At 36.3% G+C, this 23312-nt stretch overlaps 1 protein-coding gene and 1 long non-coding RNA gene across 4 annotated transcripts in view; both read right to left on the bottom strand.

The window, feature by feature from the left end:
- The window catches only part of LOC149547872 (alpha-N-acetylglucosaminidase-like), a 289389-nt gene that overhangs the window by 53414 nt on the left and 212663 nt on the right, over positions 1-23312 (bottom strand). For all 3 annotated transcript variants that reach the window (XM_089791923.1, XM_089791922.1, XM_089791921.1), the window contains exons 12-13: positions 5163-5272; positions 4941-5043 (exon numbers count right to left, since the gene is read on the bottom strand). In XM_089791923.1, coding sequence (XP_089648049.1) covers positions 4941-5043; positions 5163-5272 — 213 coding nt within the window. The remainder of the gene's footprint in view (positions 1-4940; positions 5044-5162; positions 5273-23312) is intronic.
- Positions 4186-4918, bottom strand: LOC149547874 (uncharacterized). The gene is made up of 2 exons (XR_016353933.1): positions 4559-4918; positions 4186-4444 (listed from the first exon to the last, which is right to left on the bottom strand). It is a non-coding gene; the product is annotated as an uncharacterized LOC149547874 (long non-coding RNA).

The raw sequence follows: 23312 nt of genomic DNA, 5'->3' as shown, positions 1-23312 counted from the left end.
TAAAAAGCTAAAATTGCTTAGCTAAATCGATTTGGAGAGAAATTGCAAAAAATCGGCTTTCGTAGATTAAAATTGCCTTGAAAACTTTTTGCCTTTAATGAAACTGGTAATTTAATATTGAAAATATGGCTTTTGGTTAGCCAAAATCCAAATTTAATGACGTATTAATTACTAAACCCCCGTTAAATGGAAATATTTAACACCCTCAAGGCATTATTTAATTTCTTTTTGCAATTTAGAACTAATTGGCAATTTAGAAAATTAATTTTCATCATGGCAAAATTAATTTTGGTTAAGTATTTAACTGCCATAATTTTGCATTAATTATTTGTTTTTCTTTCTCCCAGGGTCCAAGAAGAAAGTTGGGTATAAGAGGAGGCCTCTCTCCCATTTCTTCCTCACTTCTCACTTCTCCTTCTCAAGGTGTTGGTGATTTTGCAAGAGTAGATCTGCACTATTCTTGCTTGGCAAATTTTGTGGAGGGCGAAATTTGTGGGAGCCGAAATTTGTCGGGGCCGAATTTTGTGGAAGGTGAATTTTGTGGGGGCCGAAATTTGTGGGAGTCAAATTTTGTGGGAGCCGAAATTTGTGGAAGATAAAATTCTGATTTCTTCAAGAGGCTGCGATTTTTGCCCTAGGTTGGGTAATTTTATTTGGAGGTGAATTGCATGATAAATTTCTGATTTGCAAAGGGATTTAAAATTCTTGAAAGTCATATCCTAGGTTCCGAAAAGTCGCTGTAAGATTATTGGTTAAGGTAAATTTTCATCATCTAGAGTTGCAAGGGGTGCTTAAGCTGACATCCAGCTTTCGTTCTAGTCTAAGGATTGCTCCTCTTGGTTCTTCTTGCCTTTTGGTCCACCACTCTACCATCCCGTAATAGGGCGACGAGCATGGAGGATGTTAGTGCAAGTAAGAATCCCAAGTGGGCAAACACTAAGAAAGACAAAGAGGATATGATGCCCAAAACTCCCTTCTTCTCGAAAATGAAGAGAATAACCGACACCAATATCGCTACAGTGGACATGATACGGATGAAGGACAGACTAAAGGAAGGACAATCCCTCTTGGCTATAGGTAGAGGTAATTTCAAATCATTTAGAGTTGCCAGAGGTCCTTAAGATTGACATCCTTCTTTCGTTCTAGTCTAAGGATTGCTCCTCTTGGTTCTTCTTGCCTTTTGGTCTACCACTCTACCATCCCGTAATAGGGCAACGAGCATGGAGGATGTTAATGCAAGTAAGAATCCCAAGCGGGAAAACACTAAGAAAGACAAAGAGGATATGATGCCCAAAACTCCCTTCCTCTTAAAAAATGAGGCGAATAACCAATACCAATGGCGGTACCATAAAAGGATATACAAAAGGCAGTTGCACATCACAACCCAAGCGTCGACACTTCCATTTCAACCATGATGAGCAACATTGAGGTGGCACTTGATTTTTAGGATATCAGAGAAGAGGATGTCAATGAAACAGATTTTGGATCGAGGTTGGATGAGTTGGGGAAAGTTGCTATCAAGAAGAAGCATTTGGGCACCCTTTTCTCTCTCAATGCTTTTATTGGATTTGAGAAAGAATATGAGAAGGATCATGAAAGGATACTACAAGCAGCAAGTGGTGTGGCGAAGTCAACGGAACTAAGGAAAAAGCACACACCTTGTCCTCCTATGGAAGAAGTTAACGAAAGGTTAGCTAAGTTCATTGCCTTAGCTAAGAAGATGAAAGAAGAGGGAAGATTTATATTAGAAGATCATTTGATGTAAGCTCAAGTGGCAATTTCCCTTTCTTCTAGAATAGGACAAGTGTCTATTTCTGATTGGCCACCATTTTGGTGCCTTCTCATTGGTTGCCACTTTTTGCACTTTTTTCATTGGTCCATTGATGAGGTGGCAGCTTCTCATTGGCCGATGGGGTGGCAACCCTAATTAGGGTTTTGAGGATTCAATCTGGATCGTTGATCTTGTTTTGATCTCCACCGTCCATTGTATTTCTGGCCCCTATAAAAGGCCATTTTCTCTCATTTGTAAAGGGGTTGGAGAAATTGTTGCGAAGATAATACCAAAATTGCTCTCTTTTTCATTGTTGCGATTTGCATGTTGATTAAGAACATTGGGTATTACTGCATGTTTTCTACTCCCACTTACTTAGATTTCCTTTCAAGTTGTTAAAGTTGGTTTCATTTCAAGTTGCTAAGTAGGAGTGAAGTAGATGGATAGTTGTATAGTAGCATTAGTAAATGTTTGATAGGGATCAATGCTAGACCACTAGCATCCTAGCGGCTGGTTGGGAAGCTTTGTGTGGTAAGCTAGTTTATTATTCCTTTGAATCATTGCACCTATGGAAGTGAGGCCGCTGGTGAGCTCTCATTAGGTTCGATCCTCGTCCATTTGCTAACCTTTCATTCATAGGAGTAGGAGTAGAATAGTAAGTAGCTGGGTAGTCGAAGCTTACAGAATCAAGTTAGAGGAGTAAGTTAAGTATTAGAGCACATCCATTCACCTCCCATAACCATCGCTTTCACATCAACATCATCACTGGTAGACACATCCTCCATCACCACCATCATCAACATTATCTGCCTCCGCACATTTCACAAACTGAGTCACCATCACCTTCATCCCACCAAAGTCCAAGTCATCCTTGAATGAATAGCGTAAGGCCGCCTACATGATTACCAGCAAATCACATCGATAAAACTGAGCGAGTATCCAACGGTGTAAGGAACATTGGAGCTATTGCTTATGTCTTCATGAGTAATAACTTTTCAAGAGAGGAGTTGCATGTTTGATATCCCATATTGAATATTCAAATCCTAATATGTTATGTAAGTGATACAAAACTCGCATCAACACATTGCATACATTCCATTACAACCACATCGAATCCGCTGTCTTTATCATATTCAACTAATTCCCAGTACCATATAATTTCAAGCCTCCTGTCGCAACCTGCTAGTCTCCTATCGCTTTTTACTATCTCATTTAGTAACCATCATTCCAAGTCTCCTATCGCATTTGAGCTTCCTGTCGCAAATTAAATCCATCCAGATTGCTATTGTTACTTCAATGCAGTTTAAGTTTGATTTACTTTCTATTATGGATGTATAGTTGACTAAATATTTGGTTTCAGTATTGGTAATCATAATGATGTGCTAATTAATGTCAGTTGATTAGATCCACATAGGTTTACTTTTGCAACTATGGATTCCTTTTGAAGAAGAATATGATTTCTTTGAGTGCGGATTTCAATTCATTAGTTAGAATGCTTTTAATTGTGTGTGAACTAGACTGCATCCATAATCACTTGACCAACTATCTTAATCCCTTAAGAAAATGGCCGTTATATCTCTCATTAGTATATGAATCCCAGATTGACATTCCTAGGGTATTTCAGTCCAATTATACCTGAAATAACCCATCAAAAGGACACCAACTTTTCCCTACAATGTGCACTAAAGGAGAATTGAGATAACAACTATCACCGCCTAGAGTGGAATTCTCCTATAGCATGTGCTTAATTGGGGTGCAAACTCCTAGGTGTCTCAATGACAAACTATTGCACAATGTATTATCCTAGGTGAACTTAAGTGTAACTAATGAATATTTAATTACACCAACATGCCCTCTTAAGTGCAACTTAGCAGAATGCACTTAAGCTCACAGTGCGAGATACATCATGGCTACTAGGGCATTTAGGTACCCATGTACAATATGCAAACAAATACATGACATGCAATCTCTCATAAAACGGAGAAAGAGGGGAAACCTCATGGGAAAAACCCTCCCCGAAAAAGAGAGATGAAAACACACAATGCATGGATGGATGGAGTACTCAAGACTCCCCCAAGAATTACATACATCATGTATATACAAGCAAAAATCCCCCCATAGGAAGAACGTTACTAGGAGGCATAATATCCCCCCTAACTGGTGATAACTTCGACAAATACCAAATTCTTTTATGATTCCATTGTTTGACATTCCATCAAACACTTTGCAATCAAGCTCTGATACCACTGTAAAAACCGGAACCAGCTCTAGCTTTCACAAACTCCATTTTCTTTACTAATCAGTTATTTGACATTTTGGCAAGCAAACTTCGATAGATCAAATATGTTGTTCTTTGGTGATTTTGTATTTAATTCAAGAATTATTTACATATAAACATGAAAATTGACATAAAATTGATATGCCGAATGTTTTGGATGTATTGCATGAATGTAGAAAATACTGATACAAATTTCAGAATATACAATAAGCAGCTCTTTCAAACCATTTATTTTCAAACATGCTGCAATTGTCAATTTAATAGAACCTGATTGTAGTTTTCCATTATGCTGAACGCTCCACTCAATGCCGACAACATTTGTAGCTTGAATAGGACCATAGATGCTGCCAAATATGTAACAGAAGAATTCCTCATGCAGCTACAGCAGGCACGATCTAGACAGCAATAACACACGCCAAGAACAGGTGAAGTGGCATTTAGATATTGGCGAAAGAGGCACCCTAAATTGCAGACTGTAATGGCAGTAGGAAGTCAATAAAATCAGGTACCGGAATGTTGGAAAGAGTCATGCCCACACAAGGAAAGCTAGGCATCCAGTATGTCAAATCAGTCAACACCAATGACAGGGTATAATGGCATTTAGCTATGAACAAGCAAGCGCCCAAAATACTGAATCAAACTCAGCCAATTCTAATATACAAATTGCCCAGTAATCAGAAATGCTAACACCAGGCAGACTGATATACAATAATCAGAATAATGAATCACCAAATTTCTTCAGCAAAGACTTGTCATCTCAGCCACAAGAATCACAGTATGAGAAGACACTGAAATCTCCTCATCATAATATTCCTCAATTGAATATTATTATTTTATTAGGATATAACAATGAAGAAAAAAATGTCCAAAAATATGGTACAGATGTCTTACCATCATTGAGTTCTGACTTGTTCGAGCCTCAACTGGCCCAGATGAAATGGCATCTAAAACTCCGTACATTTCAATATTTCCAGCAAAATTATGTAACATGCACCTGCAATATTATTCAAATTCGAGATTTGGACTCAACATCACAAAAATGATATTGTTTGGTCTGAAATACTTGAGCAGAATAATTAAATAGCACTAAATTTCATGGAAATCATCACTTGCCAGATATAAGGAGTACCATAAAACTGATTCGAGCTAGACCAAACAGGCTTCACCTCTGCAAATAAATCAAGTACAACCATCCTTCCTATGGGAACTGAATGCAGGAGCGCCTACAAGGGCACCAAACATGATAAGCATGATTATTGTCATATTCCTTTCTAAAAACTTCCATATTAGGTTTAATATTACCATTGACTAAATCAGTTTATAAAAAGGCATTGTACTAGTTAGTAATTTTTTTATAGAAAAACCACAGTTGGGATGCCTTGGCAAAGCCACTAGGTGAAGTACAAGAAAATTAATAAGGAGTTCATTGCATAAGCCAACTGTATTAAGAGAACAGAAGAAACTTCAAAAGAAATGGTCACATAGATTAACTAAAACATTCACAGATACAAAAGAATTAGCTATATCTATTAAACAGTAGTAACAGATATAGATAAACTTGGAAGAACTACGTAAGGAAGATATCATATCTTTTTATCAAAAAGCTTCTGAAAGGCAGCATTTTCATCTCCTTCATAAATAAAAAAGCCAGGATATCTCTTACAATGAGGCATGGTGATGAAGCTGCTAATGCTTTTAGAGTGGCCAACCAAATTATCATGCCCCAACCCCTCATGCTTACTTTGTATCAATGTCTCTCCAATAGTTATCGTCTTTCCTACTGGAACTGCTAAGTTGCCAATTCGGATGTGGGTGCAAGAATTGGATGCGGGAATTTTTATTTTCCCTTTTTCTTCCTTTTTTTGAGATTGGGGGGGGGGGGGGGGGGGGTACTTCATCATTGATCAAGATATCAAATAGTTCACAAATATTCAAATTGAAATAACTAATAAGCCATATGATATACGTCTATGTTCACGATTCCAATGCAAATAAAAAAATCATTACAATTACAAAATCAAAATCATGTTCATCAATCAAGATTCAACATTTACTAATCAGATTCGGAATAATAAGGATTCTCACATGAACATCCACATCCCCATCATCTCCAACTGCTGCAAGTTGAAGATCATTTGAACCCAAAATCATTCAATTGTGCTAAATGCACCATGTGTCATTATGTTATCATCAACATCATCCATGCTTGTAGTAAGATCTTGAAACATTGCATCCAAGTTATCATTAGTCATGGACTACATCCCAAAGCTTAGATGTCCCTTCCTTGTAAGGATCCTCCTTACGTGATAAAAGACACAAGTTAGCATGAATGTAAACCATGTCCTCAGCTTTTGTTGAGCCAAGTGGTTATGTTGCAGTAAGGGGGTAAAGGAGTATGTAATCCAATTCCATTAAGTAGCAAAAGAACTTGCAACCTTGACAGTGTTCACAAAGTTAAGCATGAAAATGAAAAGAAAATTAAAGAATGTTACGCATTAAATATTAGAATACAAGCTGTCAACAAAAAACAAAAAAAATCACTTGTGAGAGGATCTTGATTGCAATAAGTTGTAGATTCTTAAATGGTTGATCATAGAGGTACCACCATGTGATAGCTCCCATGTCTTTTTTGTCTTTATTGCAATTGGACTAGGTTTTTCTCCAAAAGAAAATAAGCAAATTTTTGTCCTTGCTCTTCTTGTGCATTTCATCATCTTGGAAGAGTCTTGCAAAAGTTTTGTAGCACCCATTAGCAACTTCTTCATCTACATTGGTGCTACTCTATCTAGCATAGCAAGTATTTCCTCACTATGGTTCCTTGGAGACAGGGTGCAACGGGATAGACTTGTTTTAAAAATGATGATGAATGATTATTTCCACCTTATTGCATAAGGCTTCACATTCTATGGGGTCACTCTCATGTGTTTGTATGGAAAGTCTTAACTTCTCTACTATTGAGTCCTTGCCATCATAGACATCCCCCAAACAAGGTTGATTTGTACCAGCAAAGCAGATCATAGTCATGATAGGTTCAATGTAATCCAATACAAATTGCATATGATCACACCAACTATCATCCAAGACCAATGCCTTGACCGTTTGAGCCTTCTCTAAATTTGAAACCTTCTATATACCCCACTAGTTAGAAATAACCATTTGGCTCAATGCCCCTTGCACCTTGATAGGCCATCTCATAACAATTGCATAAGATGCAAATTGGATCTCAACAACCTAAGCAAGTTAATAAAAATATGCTAATAAATATTAAGCAAAATTATATACAAGTTGGTGATTGAACACGACATAGAATTTATTTAAATTTAATAAATTAATCAAATTAAACAATTACAATTTACCTTCAACAACTCCAATTTAGAGAATGATCTGAATATCAATTGTGACCTCTAATGGTTCCTCACAAACATCTATATTTCCTCCCCCTCTTGGAATATTTGCTTCACCCAATCTATTTGAGTACCAATTTTTTGCATGACCAAGATGAGGGAGTGTACAATGCATGTGTCCAAAAAATATAGTCATACTAGCCCTCAACCAAAGCATCTACACCCTTACAATTTTGGCATTGCCTATAATCACTTGGACCATATTCTCACTACCCATAATCTCTATGGCCTCAATGAGAATTTTGGCAATGAATTGTGACTCTTTCACTTCCACTTCATAATCTCAATTGCCTTCTAAAACATTGCCCCTTTGGGAGACATTGAAATCACATTAATCAATGGCTAATTTATTGGATCTTTCCAACCTTGAGAAAGAATATAAACACTCGAATTTTTTCAAGAATTTCCAATTGGTGGAATAGCTCTCCCTATAAAAAGTCTTCTCTTTTTGCAATAGAGTGGTATTGTCATGTCCCCATTTTGGAGGCAATTTGATTTAATTAATTTAATTAATTAGGTTGTCCAAAATAATGAATATTTTATGAGGATGACTAATTAATTATTTTAATTAAATAAATAAGTGGTATTAAGTTAATTATTAATAAAGTTATCAAATAAATAAATATTAAAAGGTAACTTTATATTTAATTAATTTAAAAAAGTGACTTGAAATATAAAATATTTATAAAGTCACTTAATAGATAAAATAAAATAATGTTCTAGAAGCTTCTAGAGAAAGTGGAGGAAAAAGAATAAATAGGCACCCCAGGCTTCATTCTAATCATCCAGCTTTGTTGTTGTTGATGTTGATGTTTGTTGATGTGCATTGTGGAGCCTAGGGTTTCTGCAGTAGTCACAACTGGCCATTGAGAACGAAAACTCTCAATTGGTACGCAATTTTGAGAATGTGAAATATCACTTGAATTATTGCAGCTAGGAGGAAGATACTTCAGTCTTCTATGTGTGCTACATTGAGAAAAAATATTTGAGTACAAAAAGAAGGCCGAAAAAGCAATTCGAAAAAAGCAGGCCGAAAAAGCAGTTCGAAAAAGCAGGCCGAAAAAGCAGTTCGAAAAAAGCAAGCCGAAAAAGCAGTCCGAAAAAAGCAAGCCGAAAAAGCAGAACCGAAAAAGCAGGCCGAAAAAGCAGGTCCGGAAAAGCAATCCAAAAAAAAAAGCAAATTCGAAAAAGCAAAGAAAATTATTATAGCCATCTACAGTCAGGGGCGGCAGCTAGAGAGGCATGACTTGGGCACTTGAGGAGGTTATTTTCTGTTCAGTGGTATTGCAATACATCTATTCTCTAAGGCGACTTCATATGCCAGGTCTGATGTGTATTTTCATAGTTGCCTTTCACTATAGAGTGCTATTGTAATTGTCATTTCGTATCAGACCTATCATTCATTAATAGATACATCATTCATTTTTACATTCCTCACAATGGCATGAGCAATCCATGGCTTTAGTTGTATTTAATCATGCATGTGATTAGCGTACTGCTGTAAGGGAGTATTGAAGTTAGATATTTAGTGTTGCATTAGTTTTCATTGGCAGCTGTAGGTGCATATTACTTTACCAGCAATCATCATATTTTGATATCTTTGTAAATGCCAAGAATCTTGGTGAACTTAGTATGAATATTGTATTGGATACTTATTCTCAATTAAGGAGATACAATTGCTGGTCATTAATAGTTGTCTTTGAGCGTTAATATATCATTTTTTATCAGCTAGTTAGCTTGCATGCCAACTGTTTGTTAAAATACCAGTTGGTTGTAGGTGATAATTTTCATGATTAGAACTCATATATGCATTCACTATTGCCAAAATTAGTTGCATATTTATGTTAGGTTATTGTTTAGACAATTTGGAGTCTTTTGTAAGCATTCTCTTTGAGGCAAATCCAAACAGGAATCATAGCAGCAATCTGAAAAGTTATATCAGTCATATGACCCCTTGCTTGCAAAGTGTTTGACGAAATGTCAAACCACTGAACTATAAAGATTTTTGGTGTTTGAAGAAGTTATAACTTGTTGGGGTTATTAAAGTGTTATCAGAGCTATTGACCTGCCATCCTGTTGGGTAGATTGGACATTGAATCAGTTAGTTAATCATGTTTACTTCAAGTACCCAGAAGCAGTGGGACAAGGATATGAAGAAGCTTAAACAAAATTTGAAAAGGTTGGATGAAAGTCAGAAAAGGATGAATAAATTGATGGTTTCCATGTTTAAGAGGACTACATCACAAAACAAAGACAAAGAGGAACAAGAGGTCTCTACAAGTGAGGTATCTAGAAACCTCTACAAGGAGTTTGTAGCAGTTGGTGACCAGCATATAGCCAAATCTAGGGAGGACAAAAATCAGACTAGCTTGGAGGAAGATGTTGGGCACACAATACTTCAGAAGGTAGTGGGAATGGATATTACGCAGATTGATAGTAACGGTCAACTTGATATTCAAGTTGAGACAATTGTATACAGGTCGTCAGAGGCTGATGTCATAGGTACTCGGGATGGTTTAGTTCCAACAGGCAGTGACTACAACGTAGTGGCTTCAGATGATGATTATGAGGATGTTGTTGTGCATGATGGTGAGATACTTGGTAGAGATGAGCAGACATTGAGCATTCATGACTTTGCTGAGAGAGAGTACCAAGCACAGATAGATGCTTCGTCACATGAGGTTGAGGCTGGTAGTACTTCACATGATTTGTCCAGCTAGCTAAAGGTGAGCGAAGACAGTATTATGACTTCATTATCTCATCATGATAGGATGCGGGATATGATAGAGGATCACATCCGGATGATTCAGTTACAAAGTAGACATAAGGGAGTTCAGGGAAAGTCTTCTTGTGTTGACTTACAGGTGATTAGGGAAGGAATGGGAACGATGAAGTTGAGTTATTTACATCTTCTATCAGATCGTGACCATCTTCTTAGCCTTGTCGGAGACTATTCAGATGCCTTGAGGAGAAAGGAGGAGGAAGTTGACAGGCTTTCTCGCGAGCTTGAGGACATTCGAGCTTCTTGGATGAATACTCCGTTGGCATTATAGGACTGGGAGAGACATGGGAATGAGCATGGCATGGAGTTGAGCTTAGTTTCATCTTGCACTCCTGATACTCAATTTTCTGCGGCAGGCGGATCATATGTGGTCGTTGATAATGTTGTGAGTTCATCTTGCATTCACATTCAGGATACAAGGAAAATGTCAGACAGGTATGCGGAGTTAGTTGGTATTAGTCATATTACTCAGGTGAGGAGTTTGCTTGAGTTACCAGCTGATTCTAGTTTACGGATATGGATTCGAGATTGTTATATTGGCGTTTGGGATTCAGTCAATTGGAGATCTTTATCACTTTTTGGTAGTAGTGATTGTTTGGATGCTATCATGGATTTGATTAGCAGATTGCACAGTGTTGTCTTTCCTTGTGCCAACAACTTGTCTGATGTTGGTATTAGTTTTTATTCACCGGTGTTGGGCATTGTTCATATATCCAGTTGACCATTATTGCTGGAATGTGTTGATAATCTTTCATATTTTGTAGTGTGTACAGATGAGTCCCAGGATCATATTGGCATTGATGATATCCAGGAGGATGCAGTGGGCAGTTTTGAAGACTTAGTTTCCTTGGCAGTTTCTTTTGGTACAGAGGAGTTGGACAGCAGTGCTATAGTTTTTGATACTCCATCTGTTGATATGAGCTTTGGAGTTGATTCGCAAGATATGGTTGGTAATACTCTAGAGACTAGTAACTTTGAGGATACTCCTTTAGACAATGCATCAGAAGAGGTTTGCAGGAGACAATCTAGCCAGTGCCATCATGTGTCTAGTCAGTCGAGAGTTAGTGAGCGAGACATTGCTATCACTTGCCAGCATTTCGATGCTGCTCATCAGTTGTTAGCAGTTTATGGATGGGGTTCTCCTATTAGTGATGAGCAGGGAGGCAGTTATCTTTCCTTGACAGAGATTCACTCTTTATGGAAGGCTATTTGGATCCTGAGATAGAATTATATGCAGTTGGTAGCTGATAGAGATTATCTTATGAAGTGGGGGAGTACAGCATACAATGCATTATTGGCCAAGGAAGATGAGGTGAGTGAGCTTACTCAGCAGCTCGAGGTGACTTCTGAGATTCTTGAGAGTACACAGTTGGCTTTCGAGGAGTCACAGTTTCATTTGGCTAAGGTGACCATGGAGTTAGAGCGACTACAGTCTTTACCTGATTCTGTACAGTCACAAGCTATGGTGTCTGGTGATCCGAGGATGTCCATCGTCGAGATTGTCAAAGACAGTGGAGATGGGGATGCATCCATCCTTGATACTAACATTGGCATATCGGGTTCGTTCCCACTAGAGTCAGGTTCAGTTGATTTGGGTGCTGCAGCAGACTGTTGTGGTATGCCTGATATGGTGGTGGCCTCTAGTATTGATGGCATAGAGACTAGAGATGTTGTATCAAACATCATGTGTGATGTTGGTGAGCCGGTAGTTGGCATGGTTCTTGCTAGTAATACTACTCACTTGGTGATGTCTTCGGAGGTAGTAGTCAGTTCCAACATGGTTAATGATCGATTGCAGTTAGTTACATCTAGATTGCATTCTGAGCCACTGACTAAGATTGGCGCATTCTATCGGCATTACACTGTGAGTTATGCTCATCAATTTACCTTTGATGACCATGTTGATCAGATGATGATACAGAGATGTACTTTGGCTCCTAGTGCTTGTCATCAGTTATGGGACGGTTTGACGCCTTGGGATGAGAGTTGTGATGAGCATGACATGGCGATAGGTTTTGCGGTTGACAACTTGATAATACACGACTTCGAGCAGGAGTTTGGGACTAATGCTTCAGCAATTGTTGTTATTGATTCTACTCCTTTGGCTATGACATCTCCTGACTTAGCTGGTGATCAGTCATAGTGGGTTGTATCACTTGTTCATGGTGAGATGTTGACTAAGGTTGGTTCTTTTTATCAACATTATACTGCAGGGTATGTGCATCAGTTAGCATTTGATCCTTGTGTTGAAGAGTTGATAGCAGGAAAATTTGGTTTGGGTTCCATTTCTTGCTGTTTATCTTGTGATGACTTTTCACCATCAGGAGTGCATGGGAGTTATGGCTATGCGACAGTGGCCGATGATCTACAGAGTTGTGTTGACTGCAGGAGTTGTTCAGTGTGTGGATTCTCCATACTTGGTACAATTTCATTTGGGAGCATTCACCATTGTTGTAGAGTTGGATTGTACATTCCGTATAGGCCAGTGGGATGCGTTGATGGTATTTACTGTGTTGGCAGTTTGATTTGTCCACTTTACTTGGGTTTTGATTTTCTAAGAGTTTGTGTCTCGTGGGTTTCTGACAATGGCAGTTGTGATTTTGGAGTTTGGTTGAGCTATAATTGTCAATTTGATTATGGATTCCTCTTGGTTATATTGCAGAGGATATTGCAGGAGCCTGTGTTGATTGATAGCAGTATAGTACATGACTACATTTGGGATCCAGGCAGATTGATTGGTTTATTGTTCAGCCATTGCTTGGGGACAAGCAATTTTAGGAAGGGCGGACTGTCATGTCCCCATTTTGCAGGCAATTTGATTTAATTAATTTAATTAATTAGGTTGTCCAAAATAATGAATATTTTATGAGGATGACTAATTAATTATTTTAATTAAATAAATAAGTAGTATTAAGTTAATTATTTATAAAGTTATCAAATAAATAAATATTAAAAGGTAACTTTATATTTAATTAATTTAATAAAGTGACTTGAATTATAAAATATTTTATAAAGTCACTTAATAGATAAAATAAAATAATGTTTTAGAAGCTTCTGGAGAAAGTGGAGGAAAAAGAATAAATAGGCACCCTGGGCTTCATTCTAATCATCCAGATTTGTTGTTGTTGATGTTGATGTTTGTTGATGTGCATTGTGGAGCCTAGGGTTTCTGCAGTAGTCACAACTGGCCATTGAGAACGAAAACTCTCAATTGGTACGCAATTTTGAGGGTGTGAAATATCACTTGAATTATTGCAACTGGGAGGAAGATAATTCAGTCTTCTATTTGTGCTACATTGAGAAAAAATATTTGAGTACAAAAAGCAGGCCAAAAAGGCAGTTCGAAAAAAGCAGGCCGAAAAAGCAGTTCGAAAAAAGCAGGCCGAAAAAGCAGTCCGAAAAAAGCAAGCCGAAAAAGCAGAACCGAAAAAGCAGGCTGAAAAAGCAGGTCCGGAAAAGCAATCCAAAAAAAAAAGCAATCCGAAAAAGAAAATTCGAAAAAGCAAAGAAAATTATTACAGCCATCTACAATCAGGGGCGACAGCTAGAGAGGCACGACTTGGGCACTTGAGGAGGTTATTTTCTATTCAGTGGTATTGCAATACATCTATTCTCTAAGGCGACTTCATATGCCAAGTCTGATGTGTATTTTCATAGTTGTCTTTCACTATAGAGTGCTGTTGTAATTGTCATTTCGTATCAGACCTATCATTCATTAATAGATACATCATTCATTTTTACATTCCTCACAATGGTATCAGCAATCCATGGCTTTAGTTGTATTTAATCATGCATGTGATTAGCGTACTGCTGTAGGGGAGTATTGAAGTTAGATATTTAGTGTTGCATTAGTTTTCATTGGCAGCTGTAGGTGCATATTACTTTACCAGCAATCATCATATTTTGATATCTTTGTAAATGCCAAGAGTCTTGGCTAACTTAGTATGAATATTGTATTGGATACATATTCTCAATTAAGGAGATACAATTGCTGGTCATTAATAGTTGTCTTTGAGCGTTAATATATCATTTTTTATCAGCTAGTTAGCTTGCATACCAACTGTTTGTTAAAATACCAGTTGGTTGTAGGTGATCATTTTCATGATTAGAACTCATATATGCATTCACTATTGCCAAAATTAGTTGCATATTTATGTTAGGTTATTGTTTAGACAATTTGGAGTCTTTTGTAAGCATTCTCTTTGAGGCAAATCCAAACAGAAATCACAGCGGCAATCTGAAAAGTTATATCAGTCATATGACCCCTTGCTTGCAAAGTGTTTGACGAAATGTCAAACCACTGAACTATAAAGATTTTTGGTGTTTGAAGAAGTTATACCCTGTTGGGGTTATTACAGGTATGCACCTTTTCATACCTTGGACTTATGTAATCAGCTAGTGCTTTATTGATGGCCTGCCACAATTTCCTTCCAATATGGTGATCTTACCAAGTGGAAAGGAAGACCATTGGCATAGAGGCAATGTGCAATGGCTTAATCAACAAGCTACCTTGCCTCCATTTAAAATGTGGTGTCCAATAGACCTCTTTTGCAGGTGGTAATTTCTATTTCTTCCTCTTCCTCTCCCAATATAGGTACTTGCAAGAATAGATGTTTGGAGCATACAATTGGTTTAGTGATTAATTGCCTTTCTAGATGGAGGTTAATAAGAACTTTGTTTTGATCTTTTAACCAATTTATCAGAAGCTTATTGTTCCTTTATATATGAAGCTATTTGTGCATTCAACATCGCTTCACTCTCGTTCCTTGGCCAACAAGGCACATAAAATGAAGCTTGACCTGGGAATATGAGCTATTAAATGGTTTTCCTCTGTTACTTTGACATTTTTTACACTTCCAAATATATGAGCCACCTCCCAAAACTGTGATATTCTTGTAGAATGTCTGCTGAAAGAAGATCTTACATCAATTTTGAAACTATCAGTTTCTTGCCCTCACACTGAACTTTGTACCAATGGCAGCCATTCTTGTACACTAGAATCTAAGTTCTTGCTTTAAAAAGAAATAAAATATATTAAAATTAGAAAAAAAGCATGAACATCGAACATACATGTGCAAAAAATGAAACAAAAATACTGAAATAGACAGCTAAACTTGCTTCTTTATTTCTTTAAAAAAAATGGAAAATTTTCTTCCCAAACTTGAAAATTTTATTAAAATCTCAAAAGCAAAGCACTGGAGGACTCAAGAATGGGATCAAATGCTAACTTTAAGTGCTTAAAAATCCTTTGTGGAAACTAACTCTTACCCCATAGATAATCCTCTTCAAAAATAATCATCTTGCCTTCAAAATTCCAAAATGGACACCAAATGAAATGAGAGCCTAGTTGCAAACAAAATGAGATGCAAAATGATTGACTGGCCTCTTTTATGGCTATTTTAAGGTTTGGGAGAAAAAAAGGATAAAATTTTTTATCAAGCATACGTCTTTATGTACTTTAAGTTGTTTCTTTGCAAAAAAGCATATATTTAGATGTTGGGCCCACAGATACCCAAGGAAGCACTTGGGTGCCCTATGGATGCCACACGGATATGCTTTTGGCTCCACCCACATCAGCATCCGCTTCCAAGCATTAACCCTATGCATAGGTAGCTTAGTCTAGAAGCTATTACTCGAATAGAAGGTCTCATGGGAGATTGAGTTTTTGATGAGGGAATTCTACGTTAACATGGAAATATGAAGCAATCTAGGGCCTATTTCTTTGCTTTACTTCTATAAAATGCCACCTTTGTTTCATCGTGGTGAGGTTTTCTTCAATTTTGTCATTTCTTATGTAGTTTTGTCTCAGAAGTTTTACAATTCATGTTAGCACATAAGGTGGTCTTCGAAAATATTCCTATTGTCTTTTTATTCTTGAATATAAGAGATTAGAAGAGACCTTTTCCAAAGCTCGTGAATGTTATCTTGATTTGAGTCCATAGCAATTAGGATCCTTTGAAAAGGGTCAAATCTTTATCAATATTGCATAGATGTCTCTTTCACTTAGAGAATTTTTCTACTTATTCTAGATGAGGACAGAGAACTTCATGAGTGATTAGAGCTATAAATCTATTCTCACGGTTTCACTAGCTGAAGGATTTGAAAAGGGAGAATGAATTTGGTTGCTATAGCTTTAGTGTGCACTCTTACTCGTTATATGAAGTTTAAAAGTGTCATATTTTAAACAAAAAAATTAATTAGGGGAAGTGTGGGTTCAACTGACTAGGTCTGAAGCACAATAAAATTCTAGTTGGCAAGATAGAGGACAAATGGCTGGTTGAAGAAGATACAATAAAAACATTTTTGCAAGAGATAATATATCTGCTTATCTATACTAAAATTTGTATTTGTTTTTGGGAGAGGTTGATACTATATTGTTGTTGAGGTTCAAAGGTTGCCACCACCTTCAGCAGTGGTCGAATAGTTCAATATAAGATTTCCATATTTTAATGAGTTGGAAGGAAAGCCATCTACTTTTGGGTACAATTTGTGAACTAAACTAATTGCAGGGAATATTACACATTCTCATGGGTAGAGTGGCCATATGCAGTCATGTCCATTTGGCCATTCTTGCAATCATGTGTATTCTGACTGAGAGTTACAATCTAGAAATTTTCATGATTGATGATTTATTTAGCAAGGTGCTACAGGATGACTGTAATGATAAAATTAGTAATATCAAAGTGCTGTAATAAATTGGCAGAACAATAAATCTAAGACTAATTTGGCATCCTAGGGGGTACAGCGAGTCATTGCTTGCATACAAGCAATATCGGGAAGAGAGGATTGTGATGACCTCATTTTTGGATCTTATAGTAGTGTAGTTATTAGCATTCAAAGTTTGTGTCAACGTGATTCAAGGGTTTTTTTAATATTTCCAACGAGCTTAGATTGTTTAGAAGAATTAAATGGGTCTTTCAGATGCCAATTTCGCTGTTTAGTTTGGGTTCCAAGATTCTTGGAGGAGAATCTATTTTTGGTAAGTTACCCAATCAAGGTCAATTATCATCTTTCATCATATGGATCACTCTTGTGCTTCCAAATTTTGACTACGGTACTTTTTGTCATTTTCACAAGTTAGGTGTACCATTGGCTATAATTCAATTAAATTTACCAAGGTTGTTATTTTTATGAAAATTGTCTAATGAAAACATTAGTGTGCTTGTGGAGTCAACTTATGGTGATATGTTTCAGGTTTTTTCACTGACTTCAAACAAGTATAAACGGAGTTGTAAGATCGAGTTGCAGTACTTGATTGATGTTGCAGCAAATTGTGATGCTTGAAGTTGTTCATGCAGAAGTGTTCTGAAAGCAATTCAAACCAAATCCATTGGGCAGAAGTGCACTGGATCAATCATGAAATTGAGTAGTTATAGCTCATTGGAATTGGTATGAGAACATTTAAATATTGGGTGCATAAACAGGGACCTAGTGTGTCAAATTATCATTACATTAATGAAAACATCACTTTTGGAAAAAGGGAGTTTAAATTAATAAACTTTATGATGTCAACTTTCAATTAAAACATGAGGTTGTTTTTGGAGAGAAAATTAAAATAAAAGTGATTTTTATTCCCACATTGATAATGGAGGCTCATTGATGGATGGTCTAGGAAGTCTTTATAAAGGATCTTCATCCTTCTCCAAGAATATGTTATATGGAGAGCTTACTTTTATTCAATTGTTTTAAAGGAGCTCTCTCTTGGATCATCTTCTAGAACAAATACACAAAAACCCAAGATCACTCAGGGATGGTGTAATGTCCCCATTTTTTTGAGCAATAGTGTTTGAGGGATTAACCTATTTCCTAACCCTTGTAGGCCAATCAATTGGATAGTGGGTCTAAGTGGGCGAGCCAGATGTTAATTGCCCACTCTAGCAATCAGACATGTTCAAGATTGCTTTTCATTTGAGTAAGATTAGAACACTTACTATTTATAGTGTCTTTTTTCGAAAAGCCAAGGTTTCAATCTTTAGCAAGGCACCTGAACAACTCGGTGACAATGTTGAGATTTAGTAGCATTAACTAGAGCAATTATAAAGATACTTACTATTTATTGCTGAGGAGTTTCTATATTTGGTAGGGGCACCCGAGCCATGGTATGCATAAGGGTTGACCCATTCATCAGTTGGCTAAGTTTGGGGAACTTACTATTCATAGTAAGTCAATTATGTTCAAATTAATATTTCTAGAAGTGCACTTGGACTTCGTATTGGCAGAGTTCGTTAGTTGATAAATTGGAATAAGTTATTGGCTCAACCCCCAATGTATTCATTAATGATAAGGAATTTTTTATTAATTATTAATGGTTAACTTAAATTTATAATATAAAGTTTTTTTTTTAAAGTGGGGGCCAACTGACACATTAAAGTGCACATTATTAAATGTTATTTGACCATATTAATAGAAGGGATTATTTAATGATCATAAAGTCAAATTATAACATGCATGTGAGGGAGATATAAGTGATTATTAAAATATACATGTTATTTTATTGTGCACCAAGTGGAGAGAAATAATTATATATATTATATTTCAAATTCATTAAAAGCAAGTGCACAAAAGAAAATTATTTTACAAGTCATGAAAGGAGTATTCAAGAAGCTAGCTGATTGTGTTTGAAACTTATCAATGCATTCATCGCAAGGAGGAAATCATTATATTGAGCATTGGATTTTGTGGAGTTGTGAAAGGTTTTGAGATGGGTTTTAGGACAAAACTGTTGTGGAACTGTGAAATTGTGAATTGCTATAGTTGTTGTGCACTCAGAATTGGTGAAACTATCCAATGAAATCGGGCAAGAATTGGTCTAAATTCAGAGACTAACACTGGATAAATAGTTGGAAAGAATTCACTGAATAATTGTTTGCAATCATTTAGAATGAAGAAATAAAGCTCGTATGATTCAGTTAAGGAAAATTGCAGCTAGTATATATGTTTGTGTGAAAGTAAAGGGCAATTGCTGAGTTATTTTAGGGCCACATGTCATGTCCCTATTTTAAGATAAACTTTTAATAATAATTTGACAATACAATATTATTTAATAATAATATTAATAAAATCATCTATTAAAATATTGAGATAAGAAATCATAATAAAATATTATTATAATATAAATAATAACATACGTATAATATATCATCATTAATACTATATTTAAAATAAGTTTTAAAATAATTATACTTTAATGAATGAATAAATAAATAAAATCAACTACAAGAGTGAATATTGTAGAAAATAAGGCAAGAGCCTACAACACAACGGTAAATTGTGAGCCTCTTATCGAAGAGGTCTTGAGTTCGAATCACGCTTAACAAATAATAATAATTAACATAATAATTAATCTTGGCTTCGGCCTCTTACCGATCAAAAAAAAAATTTTGTAGAAAGCATGTTACCTTTCTAAATAGGATTTAATAATAAACTAGCAATTGCACCTTAAAATAAGGTGTAATAGGTACAGCGAAGTTTTTTTTGAAGTTTGCTTTTAAATTATTTTTAATGATTTGTAACTTAGGTGAAGTTTTGTATAGTTTGATTTAAAGCACTGATTTTCAATAATACAATATGGTATCAATACACTTAAAAATAAAATTAATATAACAATTATTTAAAGTCAAATTATGTATATAGAAAAGTACATTAAAAACTTATTAGTTTAATCTAAGTCTGTAATAACATGCTTAAGAGGTTTAATATTTCAGTCACACTAGTTCAGATTAGGTAAAATGGGGAAGGGCCCAAATTCATAAGTAACATCAATCCATGGACAACTAGAATAAGCTCACAAACTATGATACTTAGAAATATAGAACCAAGACAACTACAAACTTAGAATAAGAAACATGATAACTAGAAAAAACAAATTGGAAAGCCCAACTACCAACGAACCACTAGCATCCTTGAACCAATGAACTAGAGAATATGAACCAACAAAATGCCCGTCAGTAAAAACGAAAACAACACCTATTAGGAGACCACCAACTACGACTAGACCCATAAGCAACAACAAAGAACACTAGTACTTGCAGCTACCTCTGCGAATCCTTGAGCTTATCAAGGAAGGAAAAAAATTAATGGGAAGGGACAGAGAAGCCTCACCTGACCCAGGAGCCGATTTGGAACTTTTATGCAGAACCTCTTGCTTACCCTAACGTTCTTCCCTCCTTTTTAATTTTCATCTTCCTCTCCTCAAGCTCATCTTTTATGCCAACAATAGAAAACTCCATCCTCTCGTGGGCCACAATATGCTATGTCATCAATTCCTTCAGTTGGACCCCCAAAATCTCCTATGAGGCCATCATTTAACCGAGGGTATTAACAATCTCTAATTTTTTCTCTCCCGTTGGCACTGTAGAGCAGGTCTCCAAGACCTAATCTGCAACAACTTCCAGTTGTGTAATTTATTTCCCAAGTTTTTTCCAACGTCCCACAGAGCTTCATCTTGTCTATCATTGGTCCAGTCCTTCACTTATGCCAAGGCTTCCAACGTGTTAATTTTTTTGCAGGTAATGTTGAGTGGGAACATGAGCCAACAAGTAATTGCCTTCAGCCTATTTTAACATATTGCCATCTTCTCAGAGTCCAGGGCCAAGGCCTCTAAATCAGCTCCACCATCATCCTTTCTAGGTAGAAAGCAAGGAGAATTCATGTCACAAGGAATATCAAAGTCCTTAGGATAGCTTAAATTGACCTCAAGGGAAGGGGGAAATAGGGGAATACGAGAGGGAACTTGGACCAGGGAAATGGTTGGTACTCTACGGAGTCCAGGCGTAATCCATTTCCCACGAAGACTCTATAGTGGAATCATTTGAAACCTCAACATTCTCTTTAGCTTGATTCGACCAGTCTTCATTTTTATGCTTAGCTTTATAGTTCGGCATCACTCTAGTACTCAAAACAAGGGAGTCTCTAGGGGTAAACTTAGGGGTCTATAACTATTTCTAAGTGGACAAAATAGGGGGAAACAAAGGGATAATCAAATCTATAGACAAATGAGGGCCATTTTGCAAGATGAGGTCCTTGTGAATGTTGTAAGGATATAACAATAGGCCCTAATAAATGGGAAGGTTGTCCTTGACCTTAGATTTCTCAATGGATAGAGACAACGATGTAAAATTCCAAAAAGGCACGCAGAAATACATATTTCTCCTAAAATGATTCACTATGGGAAAAAGGTGAGAATGAAAACATTTCAACCTCCCTTCATAGATCACAAACTTAATGAGGATCTTTGCCACGAATTTTCATTTACTAACTCTGTTGAAACTTGTTTGCAACGTTGGGATTTTCTCACCGGCTTCCAAGAACAATTTGCAAGCCTCGTTCAAAGATATTTTTGTATAACAAGGGATCTTCTCTCCCTCCATACTCATCTGAGTGACTGCAGCAATCGTCTTTGACATTATGATAAACTTTACACTCCTCACTGAAACCTTGCCATCATCTCACGAAACCCCAATTTTTGAGATAGTTTGAAGTTGTAGCCCATCATTCTCTTGACATACGTTGCCATATGACCTTTCTCCATTATCTCCCACACCTCAAAATCACTTTTAAACTCATCACATTTGGCAGACTCTATCTGATATAGAACCCCCCCCCCCCCCCCATTCTCACAATCATAACAGAAGCACACGAAGGGTGTTCTTGCAAACACTAGGGCTAAACAACTTAAGAACCCACATAATTAATAGTAGCACCTTCTAGAAAAAACAATAAAACCCACACACTAGCAAAATGTCGAGAATATTGTTTAAGTGGCAAGAATTAAGAAAGGCATTAGTCTTAACTTGTAATAATTGCATAGTCATGATTTTTAGAATTGGTGATATCCCACATGATCTCATCATGCGCCACCATAGGGATAGTCATAATGTCTTCTCGTATTTTTAAATGAAAAGAGTATTTTTCCAACAAAGTTAATCCATCCGCTAATTTATTTCCTTCCCGAAATGTGTGAATGAAAGTCGTATCATCCAACTGGGCAAGTAAGAATCATGTCTTATTAATGATTTCCTTTACATTCCACCCCACTAATACTTTGTGACTTCAAATTTTGATCACAAAGGCATGACCTTCAATAACCACCTTTGCTAGAAAGCAATTTCAGTCACATTAGTTGAATCCTTAAAAATAATACATTTAAATATACTTGACTAGTGAATTGCTTGTAGAAGATGACTCGTGACTACAAACTACACCATGAATCTGAATGTTGAAGTTTTAGTGATTTTGTTGTTTAAAAAAATATGAAGTTTAAAAAGGTGGCCTCAAAGAATGGCCTAATTTACATACATAATGATGATAGTGCAAGCAATTACACATGATCATGGTAGTTGGGCTTGATCACGCAAATGTGGCCAATGCTTTTTCAAGTTTTCAAGGGACTCCATTGTAGACTTTACAATAAAATCACTAATTTAATTCTAATAATTCTTCAATTTGATAATTTGATATGCCATGTAAAGAACTTGTGCAATAAACTAATTAAGATTATTGACTATCTATTTATTCATGTGCATGCATCCAAAGGCATTTTGAAGGAGGGTATTGTGGAGAGACTCAATGGGACCTTAGAGTGTATTGGTCATATGTGTAATGTCCCCCATCTTTTGGGCCCTCAATAGAGTTCTTAGCTTTTCATTCTCCCAACGCTAAGTGGAGAAATAAATTAAATTAAAGTCAACAAATAAATAAATCTATAGGTGACTTTATATTTAATTAATTTAATTTTCTAGAGGCACAACTAATTATTGTATTGGAAAGGGGGAAGCTTCTAAAGAGTGCATTTTCTAGAAGTACAACTAATTATTGCACTGGAAAGGAGGAAGCTTTTAGAGAGTGCAATTAAATAATATTTTATTTCCTTCTAGAAGGGTGAAGGAAAAGAACAAATAGAGGTGAGAGCTTCATTATTAGGCATCCGATTATTGCCAATTGCATTTGATATAAACTTGAGAGAAGAAACTAAGGGTTTCTGATTTCAGTTAGCTATTCGAGAGTGTCAATTCTTCAATGTTGCAACCATTTGAGGTGGTGAAATATCCACTGAATTTAGCATTCAAGAGAGCTTCA

Source organism: Cupressus sempervirens, chromosome 7, assembly GCF_028749045.1.
Source record: "Cupressus sempervirens isolate cs-2001-9-10 chromosome 7, ASM2874904v1, whole genome shotgun sequence".
In the NCBI taxonomy this organism is placed as follows: domain Eukaryota; kingdom Viridiplantae; phylum Streptophyta; class Pinopsida; order Cupressales; family Cupressaceae; genus Cupressus; species Cupressus sempervirens.
Note: the sequence above shows the minus strand (reverse complement) of the source record. Positions and strands in the feature narration are given on the sequence as shown.